Source organism: Oncorhynchus kisutch, linkage group LG1 (genome assembly GCF_002021735.2).
Source record: "Oncorhynchus kisutch isolate 150728-3 linkage group LG1, Okis_V2, whole genome shotgun sequence".
Lineage (NCBI taxonomy): Eukaryota > Metazoa > Chordata > Actinopteri > Salmoniformes > Salmonidae > Oncorhynchus > Oncorhynchus kisutch.
In genome coordinates, this window is record NC_034174.2 from 61,571,468 (window position 1) to 61,585,263 (window position 13,796).

General features: G+C 40.1%; 1 protein-coding gene across 1 annotated transcript in view; it reads left to right on the top strand.

Annotated features, from left to right (window-relative positions):
* The first annotated feature begins 5,530 nt into the window (after positions 1-5,530).
* Positions 5,531-13,796, top strand: part of LOC109889906 (complement C3) — a 61,090-nt gene continuing 52,824 nt past the window's right edge. The window contains exon 1 of the mRNA XM_020481725.2: positions 5,531-5,685. Within this exon, the coding sequence (XP_020337314.1) occupies positions 5,612-5,685 (74 nt within the window). The 5' untranslated portion in view covers positions 5,531-5,611. The remainder of the gene's footprint in view (positions 5,686-13,796) is intronic.

The window sequence follows — 13,796 nt, forward strand, 5'->3', positions numbered from 1 at the left end:
CAAGTTTCTTTTTTGTGAAGAAGAAGGATGGAGGTCTGCGCCCGTGTATTGACTATTGAGGCATCAACCAGATCAAGGTAAGGTACAGTTACCTCTCATAGCCAGTGCAATTGAGTCAATACACGGGGCGTGCTTCTTCACAAAATTGGATCTCAGGAGCGCTTACAACCTGGTGCATATCGGGGAGGGGGACGAGTGGAAGACGGCATTTAGTATCACCTCAGGGCACTATGTGTACCTCGTCATGCCGTACGGGTTGATGAATGCGCCATCAATCTTCCAGGCCTTTGTAGACGAGATTTTCAGGGACCTGCACGACGACATTCTGATATACTCCGCTACACGTGCCGAGCATGTGTCCCTGGTGCGCAGGGTGCTTGGTCGACTATTGGAGCATGACGTGTACTTCAAGGCTGAGAAATGCCTGTTTTTCCAACAGCCTGTCTCCTTCCTAGGGTATCGCATTTCCACTTCAGGGGTGGAGATGGAGAGTGACTGTATTACAGCCATGCGTAATTGGCCGTAATTGTCTCCAAATCCTTTATACCAGCGTGGCACACACCATCCAAAATCTGTATTTGATTTCTGGACAACACCAGTTGTCTTCCAAATTGGTAAGACCCTTGATTTCCCTCTCTCAGTAACAATTCAAGATCATGTGAAAAGATTGTCACTCGGTTGTCTTGGATGCTGTGAAGTTGATAAGTGTTGATTACTCAATGACACACCAGAGCTAGTCATGGCATCCTCCAATATCAAAAGATTAATTGTGCCCCTGTTTGGCAGATCATCAATGCAGGTCAGCTTACAAAACAGTGAATCAGACTGACTTTTGAAATTGAATGTCAAGGATGTAAGTAATGTCAAATTGGTATCTCAGTAAAATGATAAGTTGGTCAATTGAGGCTGGACGTTCTGATAGTATCATCCTTTCAATTCCACATTCCTACAAGGTCACTAAGTTTGAAGGGAGACGATGCCATACCCATTTCTGCAAAACCAGAGAGAACATAACAATTATGTTAAGAAGACTGATGTCAAGCCTGTAATTGAATAAGTAGTAACGGAATTAATATGCATCTGCTCGAATTAAGCATATCCATAATATGTGAATGTGAAGTTGTTTTGAGTGATGTCGGTGGCCACACACAACAAAAAGTATGGTGCCACCACATGGAGGTGGGCACAAACTAAACCTTCAATTCCATCTAACAGAACGGCATACATAAAGTATAGGTTACACAAAACACATGCACTTTTCTTTAACTAGCTAGATACCTTTACTCTTGGGCAGCAGGTTAGCGGTATCCAGCTACCCTGAACCTCGCATATCACATTTGCATATATCAAACATGCAAACATGCAGTACAGAAAGTTATCTTTCTACGTACCATTAGAACAAAAATGTATCCAGTCCCGTGCGTTGTCGTTTGCTAGCAGTGGCAACGTAATCGTAAATGAGCAAGTACAATGGAAGTAGTCGCGACCCTGCAGCCAAACCCTGAAAATTCTTAGCAGGAAGCAAGTAGCGTTAGCTAATGATCCTCTAGCCACTGCATGGCATGACATATCTAGGCTGGGAATTTCACCATGGAATTATATGTAAAGAAAATTCTGTGAATTTCCAAGTAAAAAAAACATTACTTAAATTAGGCTATTTTTTATTGCAAAAGTCAGCTGGACGAAAACCTGTAAGTCATATTAGATAAATAAGTTGTAAGTTGAAGACACACAATATTTAAAATTGAAATTAACACAAAGTTGCTCTAATTTCCACATACTTTTTTTATTGAAAGTAATGTAATACTGGAATTGTTTTGTACACACCCATTGCAAGTGTTATGTTCACCTGACATGACACTTATAAATCAACAAAGTAGCCTACTTTAATATTTGAGTGCTACATAAGTACTTACATTTAGCAAGGTAATAATAATTTTATTGCAAAGTCAGCTGAACAACAATATGTAATTCAAGGTTGACAATTAAAATGTCATTGTAAACACAATATGTTTACCTGATTTGAACACAAAATTACAATGTTAGAAATGCCAACTAAGTATCACATGTATCAAAAGAAAAATATATAATACTTAATAATCAGGTTTTGTTATGTTACAATTACTTTTAAGTTGCATCTACAAGCAAATTAATGTTCAATGTACAAGCCATCTTTTGTTACATGCACTTATACAACTAAGCTACTGTCACATAAAAAATAATATGTTACAAGTACTTAAAAGTGTGTCATTGTTTAGGTCAACTTACACATGTAAAGTTCACATGACTTCTCATCAGGTTTTGTGTCAGTACCACTTAAAGTGTTTGAGTGTGTGAAACGTTTGGGAATATTTAAATTCAGTGTACTCAATATATGTGTGCTAGTAAAGAATAAGGGTTTACAGTGTATAATGTCATCAAGTCAACTTCCACTTTCCTTTTGTTGGAGAATTTGAGTTGGCTCATTGAACCTCAGAGGCTCATGACTTGGAATACTTGGTGTTGCCATGACAAGCAGTCTGCTGCCTTTTCTATATCCAGAAAAAGATGTTTGAGTGTAATTATGGCAGGTATATTGGATTCCCAACATAATTGAATTGCACAAAAATAGTATTGAGTCCAGATCATAATAACAGTAGACACATCGGAATGTCTCATAAAACAGGTGATTAAACGGTAATTGAATGGTATTGTGGCAGCCATATTGGAGTTTCTTTTGCGGGGAGGGCTCTAACGTAATTGCAAGAGTGTGGGCTGAACAAATGAAATCCACAGATGAACCATTGACTGAAAAAAATGACCGTTTTTAGCGTCTGAGCCCACTTGTTTTCCTTAGAGCCGATTAGATTACAATAGCCACAACATCAAAAACATGTGTACCTGTTTGTATTTTCGTTAGACAGGACCATACAGCAAATTTGACTTGTAAAGTGTTCTATTTATCAGCTTCCTAAACGTAAAACTTACATTCATTATACATATTAATTGTAGATTTTTATGCCTATTGTATCTCTGTGTTTCCAGGTCTGTCCAAGATAAAATAAGATATCTTAATGCTATTTGTGTAAGTAGTGCATACGACTGACAACTTGTATTCCAAATTTGAGCAATATCAGAGCACATGATATTGGGTTGCATGAGTTATGTGCCCCATCACCACTCAAGCCAGGAATTATTCTGCACTTTTTGAGTTTAGGGGCAGGGGGTTGTCACAGTATCTATCAATTTAACCACTTTTGCGTAAAATATTTCTACACAACCATCCATTTCATAAATGGGAGACAGTAGGGATGTGAAAAAAACTTTGTATTGGGTAGGGTTATCTGAAAAAGATTGGGGGGCATTTTTTTATATATATATATTTTTTTTAAAGGGTGGATCAGCTAAATATTGCGGAAATAATATTGGTTCCATCAATGTACTTGTCTGCATCATTTCCAATCCCCCATATATTTTTGGGTAAATATATATATCCATACACACATGCATACATATATACATACACATACCTATATAGACATACGTACTTTTTTAAAGAATATACCTTAATTATTATTCCCCGCAAACCCTACCACCGCTTAAGACCGGAAATATTCATAGCCTGTTATACATTAAAAAGTATTAGTAAGTTCATAGTATGTGAGGATCTTAAAACATCTAAGGTTAAAAAGATGCATTGAGTATTAGTTGATAGAGATTGATAACATTCATATAATTGTGTTAAAGTTAAAACCTGTCAAAGGGTACGAATTGTGAGAGTAATGTGTAAACGTTATATTGATTACTTTATTTTGTGGTGCCTAAAAGTGTTCATCTGTCATCTACGAAATGCTCTTAATCTATGAGCCGGAGATCGATTGCTCTGGTCTCCACCCATATTCCTGGGGAAAATCGCGGTCTTTTCTCATTGAACTAAACGTTAAATTGAGAATACAACACCGTATCACTCTCGTGATTATTTCTCCCCTGTTTTCAGGTACTTTATTGATGATAAAAATAGTAATTTAAATGTTATAACTCACTAACATGTCAAGAGTGTTTAAGGTGTGTCTTAGTAACGTCTTGCGGAAGTTAGAGTTAAGTTTGAAGAGAGTAATATTAGCCCTGCTCGGTTGAAGTGAAGAATAGCATCGTACTGAGAGTAGCTGCCATTTTATGTCGATTGTGAATGAACATGTACGTTGTTAATAAGATATTTTGCTGTGTTATTTGTATAAGGGTTTTTCATTCACAAAAATTATACATTTTTTAAAAATGTATTCGAAAAATACAGTTTTTTTTAATCAATAAGTATATTTGAATTTAACCACAATATTTGTTGTATTATTTGTTCTGTCTTTTCAGGTGGATTAAACTGAAATTGCAACCAACTTTCTAAGGCTTGTTTAAAAAATAAAGATATATTGGAGATTCCTTTTCAAACAACCCAAAGTGGGCCGTTGTAATCTGAATAAAGGGTTAAAGGCCCTTCTTGAACATAGGATGAGACATTCCTACCAATTTACTAGAGAACCAGTTTGGATTTAAGTCTAACTTTTTTATGACTGATGCCTTTAATGAGTAGTCTAATGCTTTAATATTTAATAATAATAATTTCTGCCCTCCGAATTCATATTCGTTATATAAATAGGCCCTTTTAATTTTATCTGGCTTGCCGTTCCATAAAAAATTGAATATTTTATGTTCATATAATTTAAAAAGCAGGTCACTAGGTGTAGGCAAAACCATAAGCAAATAGCTCAACTGTGATATGACTAAAGAGTTAATCAGGGTGATTTTTCCACAAATAGACAGGTATTTTCCTTTTCATGGTAGCAAGATCTTATCTATTTTTGCTAACTTTCTATTCAAATTTATTGGAGTGAGAATTTCTTCCTTTTGGGATTTGTATACCGAGTATGTCCACTTCTCCATCAGACCATTTTATTGGTAAATTACATGGTAATGTAAATTTGTATTGGGTAGGGTTATCTGAAAAAGATTGGGGTCATTGCCACTTGCCCATTACATAACAAACACTGTTTGCAGAGAGAGAGAGAAAAACTGCCAGGAAATGTCGTTGAAGTTGTCAATCAGTAACCCACACACATCAGCTAAATCATAAAAAATGTACCAGTTATTGGCGGGCAAGAATAATGGCTCAAACATCTATTTGGTCAAAGTTAAGTAGAAACAGAAATGTTGCATCTATCAGAAACCTACTTAGCCTATTGTTTTTCATTAGAGTCTCTCAGTTGAACTCCTTCACACATTCATTTAATTTATCTAGCCACAGGTTTCCCAAGTTCTCGTTTTTTTAAGATACCCACATGCCATCTTAAGCACTGACATGCATAGGTATAGATTTAACAGCAATAAATATAGAATTACACACAGTTAAGAGGAGTCTCATTAATTAGGTGGCAGAAGTAGGATTTAAGGAGAGTCTTGTATCTCGCTGTCCTGGGAATTCCCAATTCTGCTAAGAACAAATAGAGGGAGGGAGGGTGAGCGTGTTGTCTGGCACCCGTCCCAATGTGGAGGGTCAAGAACAGTTACGGTCAGGAAAATGCAACGATAAAAGCTTGAGCCTGGGTGAAGCAATTTAATCTGGATTTGAATCAGACTCACAATGAAGCGGGTCGAACTGGTGTTGCTGGCCGCTGTGGCTCTGTCTCTCCCTATGCTCTCCAATGGTGAAGTGCTGTGAGTACATCATAAATAAGATAGTTTAACGTGGTACAACATTTGGTCCCACAATTGTAAAGGCAATACATCAACCATCATTCCAAGAATTGTCATGGTAAACGTATCATAGAAACATTGATAAGTAGTACTTCTAAAAATGGTAGTAGTAATAGCTAGGTTCCCATCAAATTGGCGACATTGCGGATTTGTTGCTGATAAAATTGACTAGTTGTGGATAAATATCTGCGTGTAATGACGTAGTGCATTACAATTACGATAATAATAACAACAATAATGACCTAGTGCATTACACACAGAGGTTCAATGTGTTTCTATCGCATTTTCAATTTGCGTTAAATAGCAAATGTGCCTACCCTGGTCTTGGCAAATGCGCTCTAGCCAACCGCTCGCAGATACAGTGCGGGTAGACTAGTCTAGTTGATGCGATTATTATGGATAAGAGCGAGAGAGAATATTTGTATTTGTCAAACGGCAGTCAAGCATCGATCATCATATCACCAGAATAAGACCCTCAATATTTATTGGAAAGAAGCATCAAGATCACTGTGCACTTTTAACCACCCTGTGAAGTTTATCATATCTTCATCATTTAATCTGTAGCCTAATAAACCGAATGGTTTACCAGATCGTAGTGGGAGGACCACACACCATATCACCGCGTGACTCACAAATGTAGCTCGATATGATGGTTATTATATCAATATTTGTGCATAAAGGACTTTCCACAGCAATTAATTTTACAGACACAAAAAGATGACATGTCAAACAAACAAATTATCTGTCTGCATTTATAAAATTGTACCGAAATGTATAGTTTCCATCACAACTGTCGTGATTTTTTTTTTTGACGATGATTTTTACACTGTGGAGGATACGTGGCTAGCGCCATACAATTTATTGTTTACCATTTGTAATCTGTGGTTTGGTTCTCTTTAAACAACCTCAACAAACATCAGCTTACTTTAGCCACCGTCTCGACCTCTGCTGTCTCCACCTCTGAATGCTCGGCTATGAAAAGCCAACTGACATTTAGAATACTAGGGGGTAACCTCCTAAGAACAATGTCTAATTGTTGACAACAAAAAAGCTACCTTTGGAAAAATAATTGAAGGTCATGCTTAGGCGAATAAACGATAAAGGGAAATAAATGGGTACAGTTTACATTTAAACTCCATTTAATACGTTTTATTTGGAAATTATTTAGTAAGTAATAATTAAAAGCTAAGTCTAGTTTTAATTATTTACATAAAATATGTGGGGGGGTGTTGCACATGTCACTATTAATATCCACAGTATGAGGAGTTTTATTGTAAAGTGACTTTTTAATTCACGTGCACATAAATTTACTCTGTTCTTTCTTTGTTGTTTCTTTTCCATACAATCCATTATTGTCACGTTCGATGTATTGTCACGTTCGATGTATGTATGGAGACCAAGGCGCAGCGTAAGATAAATACATACTTCTTTAATGAATACGAAGAAACACTAGACAAACTTACAAAACAATAAACCGAACGTGATGCTATATAATATAAGTGCAGACACAAGTAACTAATACATATAACCCACGAAATACACAAGTGCCTAAATATGGTTCCCAATCAGAGACAACGATAAACGGGGCGGCAAGCCTAGTGGCTACAGGGTTGGACTAGTAACCAAAAGGTTGCAAGTTCGAAGCCCTGAGCTGACAAGGTACAAATCTGTCTTTCTACCCCTGAACAGGCAGTTAATCCACTGTTCCTAGGCCGTTATTGAAAATAAGAATTTGTTCTTAACTGACTTGCCTAGTAAAATAAAGGTTACATTTTTTTTTTTAAATAAACAGCTGCCTAATTAGTATTTCTCTAATTGAGAACTAATTGCCTCTAATTGAGAACTAATCTAGTCAACCATAGACATAACACCTAGTTAACACCCATAGACATACAAAACCCCTAGACAGGTCCAAAAAAAATTAAATCACCCATGTCACACCCTGACCTAACCAAAATAATAAAGAGAACAAAGGTCAGGGCGAACACCTAAGCCTATTTTATTTATTTATTTCACCTTTATTTGACCAGGTAGGCTAGTTGAGAACAAATTCTCATTTGCAACTGCGACCTGGCCAAGATAAAGCGTAGCAATTCGACACATACAACACAGAGTTACACATGGAATAAACAAAACATACAGTCAATAATACAGTAGAACAAAATAAAACAAAAAGTCTATATACAGTGAGTACAAATGAGGTAAGTTAAGGAAATAAATAGGCCATGGTGGCGAAGTAATTACAATATAGCAATTAAACACTGGATTGGTAGATCGGCAGAAGATGAATGTGCAGGTAGAGATACTGGGGTGCAAAGGAGCTAAATAAATAAATACCAGTATGGGGATGAGGTAGGTAGATAGATCGGCTGTTTACAGATAGACTAAGTACAGGTGCAGTGATCTGTAAACTGGGTTTGGTGGCGAGTATTTTTTATTTATTTATTTTACCTTTATTTAACCAGGTAGGCAAGTTGAGAACAAGTTCTCATTTACAATTGCGACCTGGCCAAGATAAAGCAAAGCAGTTCGACAGATAAAACGACACAGAGTTACACATGGAGTAAAAACAAACATACAGTCAATAATGCAGTATAAACAAGTCTATATACAATGTGAGCAAATGAGGTGAGAAGGGAGGTAAAGGCAAAAAAGGCCAAGATGGCAAAGTAAATACAATATAGCAAGTAAAATACTGGAATGGTAGTTTTGCAATGGAAGAATGTGCAAAGTAGAAATAAAAAAATAATGGGGTGCAAAGGAGCAAAATAAATAAATAAATTAAAATTAAATACAGTTGGGAAAGAGGTAGTTGTTTGGGCTAAATTATAGGTGGGCTATGTACAGGTGCAGTAATCTGTGAGCTGCTCTGACAGTTGGTGCTTAAAGCTAGTGAGGGAGATAAGTGTTTCCAGTTTCAGAGATTTTTGTAGTTCGTTCCAGTCATTGGCAGCAGAGAACTGGAAGGAGAGGCGGCCAAAGAAAGAATTGGTTTTGGGGGTGACTAGAGAGATATACCTGCTGGAGCGTGTGCTACAGGTGGGAGATGCTATGGTGACCAGCGAGCTGAGATAAGGGGGGACTTTACCTAGCAGTGTCTTGTAGATGACATGGAGCCAGTGGGTTTGGCGACGAGTATGAAGCGAGGGCCAGCCAACGAGAGCGTACAGGTCGCAATGGTGGGTAGTATATGGGGCTTTGGTGATAAAACGGATTGCACTGTGATAGACTGCATCCAATTTGTTGAGTAGGGTATTGGAGGCTATTTTGTAAATGACATCGCCAAAGTCGAGGATTGGTAGGATGGTCAGTTTTACAAGGGTATGTTTGGCAGCATGAGTGAAGGATGCTTTGTTGCGAAATAGGAAGCCAATTCTAGATTTAACTTTGGATTGGAGATGTTTGATATGGGTCTGGAAGGAGAGTTTACAATCTAACCAGACACCTAAGTATTTGTAGTTGTCCACGTATTCTAAGTCAGAGCCGTCCAGAGTAGTGATGTTGGACAGGCGGGTAGGTGCAGGCAGCGATCGGTTGAAGAGCATGCATTTAGTTTTACTTGCATTCAAGAGCAATTGGAGGCCACGGAAGGAGAGTTGTATGGCATTGAAGCTTGCCTGGAGGGTTGTTAACACAGTGTCCAGAGAAGGGCCGGAAGTATACAGAATGGTGTCGTCTGCGTAGAGGTGGATCAGGGACTCACCAGCAGCAAGAGCGACCTCATTGATGTATACAGAGAAGAGAGTCGGTCCAAGAATTGAACCCTGTGGCACCCCCATAGAGACTGCCAGAGGTCCGGACAGCAGACCCTCCGATTTGACACACTGAACTCTATCAGAGAAGTAGTTGGTGAACCAGGCGAGGCAATCATTTGAGAAACCAAGGCTGTCGAGTCTGCCGATGAGGATATGGTGATTGACAGAGTCGAAAGCCTTGGCCAGATCAATGAATACGGCTGCACAGTAATGTTTCTTATCGATGGCGGTTAAGATATCGTTTAGGACCTTGAGCGTGGCTGAGGTGCACCCATGACCAGCTCTGAAACCGGATTGCATAGCAGAGAAGGTATGGTGAGATTCGAAATGGTCGGTAATCTGTTTGTTGACTTGGCTTTCGAAGACCTTAGAAAGGCACGGTAGGATAGATATAGGTCTGTAGCAGTTTGGGTCAAGAGTGTCCCCCCCTTTGAAGAGGGGGATGACCGCAGCTGCTTTCCAATCTTTGGGAATCTCAGACGACACGAAAGAGAGGTTGAACAGGCTAGTAATAGGGGTGGCAACAATTTCGGCAGATAATTTTAGAAAGAAAGGGTCCAGATTGTCTAGCCCGGCTGATTTGTAGGGGTCCAGATTTTGCAGCTCTTTCAGAACATCAGCTGAATGGATTTGGGAGAAGGAGAAATGGGGAAGGCTTGGGCGAGTTGCTGTTGGGGGTGCAGTGCTGTTGTCCGGGGTAGGAGTAGCCAGGTGGAAAGCATGGCCAGCCGTAGAAAAATGCTTATTGAAATTCTCAATTATAGTGGATTTATCAGTGGTGACAGTGTTTCCTATCTTCAGTGCAGTGGGCAGCTGGGAGGAGGTGTTCTTATTCTCCATGGACTTTACAGTGTCCCAGAACTTTTTTGAGTTAGTGTTGCAGGAAGCAAATTTCTGCTTGAAAAAGCTAGCCTTGGCTTTTCTAACTGCCTGTGTATAATGATTTCTAGCTTCCCTGAACAGCTGCATATCACGGGGGCTGTTCGATGCTAATGCAGAACGCCATAGGATGTTTTTGTGTTGGTTAAGGGCAGTCAGGTCTGGGGAGAACCAAGGGCTATATCTGTTCCTGGTTCTAAATTTCTTGAATGGGGCATGTTTATTTAGGATGGTTAGGAAGGCATTTTAAAAAAAATATCCAGGCATCCTCTACTGACGGGATGAGATCAATATCCTTCCAGGATACCCCGGCCAGGTCGATTAGAAAGGCCTGCTCGCAGAAGTGTTTCAGGGAGCGTTTTACAGTGATGAGTGGCGGTCGTTTGACCGCTGACCCATTACGGATGCAGGCAATGAGGCAGTGATCGCTGAGATCTTGGTTGAAGACAGCAGAGGTGTATTTAGAGGGGAAGTTGGTTAGGATGATATCTATGAGGGTGCCCGTGTTTAAGGTTTTGGGGAGGTACCTGGTAGGTTCATTGATAATTTGTGTGAGATTGAGGGCATCAAGTTTAGATTGTAGGATGGCTGGGGTGTTAAGCATGTTCCAGTTTAGGTCGCCTAGCAGCACGAACTCTGAAGATAGATGGGGGGCAATCAGTTCACATATGGTGTCCAGAGCACAGCTGGGGGCAGAGGGTGGTCTATAGCAGGCGGCAACAGTGAGAGACTTGTTTTTAGAGAGGTGGATTTTTAAAAGTAGAAGTTCAAATTGTTTGGGTACAGACCTGGATAGTAGGACAGAACTCTGCAGGCTATCTTTGCAGTAGATTGCAACACCGCCCCCTTTGGCAGTTCTATCTTGTCTGAAAATGTTGTAGTTTGGAATTAAAATGTCTGAGTTTTTGGTGGTCTTCCTAAGCCAGGATTCAGACACAGCTAGAACATCCGGGTTGGCAGAGTGTGCTAAAGCAGTGAATAGAACAAACTTAGGGAGGAGGCTTCTAATGTTAACATGCATGAAACCAAGGCTATTACGGTTACAGAAGTCGTCAAAAGAGAGCGCCTGGGGAATAGGAGTGGAGCTAGGCACTGCAGGGCCTGGATTCACCTCTACATCGCCAGAGGAACATAGGAGGAGTAGAATAAGGGTACGGCTAAAAGCTATGAGAATTGGTCGTCTAGAACGTCTGGAACATAGAGTAAAAGGAGGTTTCTGGGGGCGATAAAATAGCATCAAGGTATAATGTACAGACAAATGTATGGTAGGATGTGAATATAGTGGAGGTAAACCTAGGTATTGAGTGATGAAGAGAGAGATATTGTCTCTAGAAACATCGTTGAAACCAGGAGATGTCATTGCATGTGTGGGTGGTGGAACTAATAGGTTGGATAAGGTATAGTGAGCAGGACTAGAGGCTCTACAGTGAAATAAGCCAATAAACACTAACCAGAACAGAAATGGACAAGACATATTGACATTAAGGAGAGGCATGCTTAGTCGAGTGATCAAAAGGGTCCGGTGAGTGGAGAGGTTGGTTGGTGATTTAGACAGCTAGCCAGGGCATCGGTAGCAAGCTAGCATAGGATGGAGGTCTGTTGTTAGCTACCTCTTGCGTTCCGTCAGTAGATTAGTGGGGTTCCGTGTGGTAGAGGGGATTAATCCAAATCACACAACAACAACAAAAATAAAAACAATAGATATAGTTATAGAGGCCCAAGAAGAAAACATAATAATAATAATAAAAAATAAAAAAATATATATATAAAAAAAAAATTGTCCGATTGTCTATTCAGATAGCAGCCGGTAAGACAGCTAACGGTTAGCAGGCCGCAGATGGGCGTTCAGGAGCCAGCCGAATAACTCCTTCGGGTAGATAACGTCGGCAGTCCAGTTGTGAAGGCCCGGTGGGGCTCCGCGAAAGCAGTAAAACGGGTCCGGATAGGTGACTGCAGCCCAGGTGTGATTGATGGAACTCAGGAGTGATTGACGGAGCTTGCTAGCTCCGGAATAATTGATGTTTGCTCCGGAATCGACGAAGGCCGATAGTCACACGGATAGCAGCTAGCTAGCTGTGAGATCCGGGTATGAATGTCCAGAGAGCAGTCGAAATCCAGGGACATGGAGAGAAAAATTGGTCCGGTATGTTCCGTTCCGAGCCGCGCTGCGCCGTACAGAACTGGCGATAGATTTTCGAGCTAAAGGATAGCTGATGACCACAAACCGTGGTTAGCTGAATACTAACGATTTGCCAGTAAAGGAGCTAACTAGCTTCTGAACTAGCTTCTGGATTAGCTTCTGGCTAGTTTCAGGCTAGCTTCTTGGAGTTTCTGGCTAGCTTCTTGGAGGATTACAGATCTGAGGTAAATAATACTTTTTTATAAATATACATTGGTGAGGCGGGTTGCAGGAGAGTGTTTTGAAGATGAGTTGATGGAAAATAAAAATAAAATGTATGTGAAAAAGTTGTAAATATATATATATACAGGACACGACAAGACGAGGACAAAAGACGTCTGAACTGCTATGCCACCCTGGTTTTTTTTTTTTTTTTTTATTTTTTTTTTTATTTTTTTTTTTTTTTTGTATGAAGCGAGGGCCAACCAACGAGAGTGTACAGATCGCAATGGTGGGTAGTGTTTGGTGACAAAACGGATGGCACTGTGATAGACTGCATCCAGTTTGTTGAGTAGAGTGTTGGAGGCTATTTTATAGATGACATCACCGAAGTCGAGGATCGGAAGGATGGTCAGTTTTACGAGGGTATGTTTGGCAGCATGAGTGAAGGATGCTTTGTTGCGATATAGGAAGCCGATTCTAGATTTAATTTTGGATTGGAGATGCTTAATGTAAGTCTGGAAGAAGAGTTGACAGTCTAACCAGACACCTAGGTATTTGTAGTTGTCCACGTATTCTAAGTCAGAGCCGTCCAGAGTAGTGATGCTGGACGGGCGAGCAGGTGCGGGCAGCGATCGATTGAAAAGCATGCATTTAGTTTTACTTGCGTTTAAGAGCAGTTGGAGGCCACGGAAGGAGAGTTGTATGGCATTTAAGCTCGTCTGGAGGTTAGTTAACACAGTGTCCAAGGAGGGGCCAGAAGTATACAGAATGGTGTCGTCTGCGTAGAGGTGGATCAGAGAATCACCAGCAGCAAGAGCAACATCATAGATGTATACAGAAAAGAGAGTCGGCCCGAGAATTGAACCCTGTGGCACACCTATAGAGACTGTCAGAGGTCCAGACAACAGGCCCTCCGATTTGACACACTATCAGAGAAGTAGTTGGTAAACCAGGCGAGGCAATCATTTGAGAACCCAAGGCTGTCGAGTCTGCCAATAAGAATGTTGTGATTGACAGAGTCGAAAGCCTTGGCCAGGTCGATGAATATGGCTGCACAGTAATGTCTCTTATCGATGGCGGTTATGATGTCGTTTAGA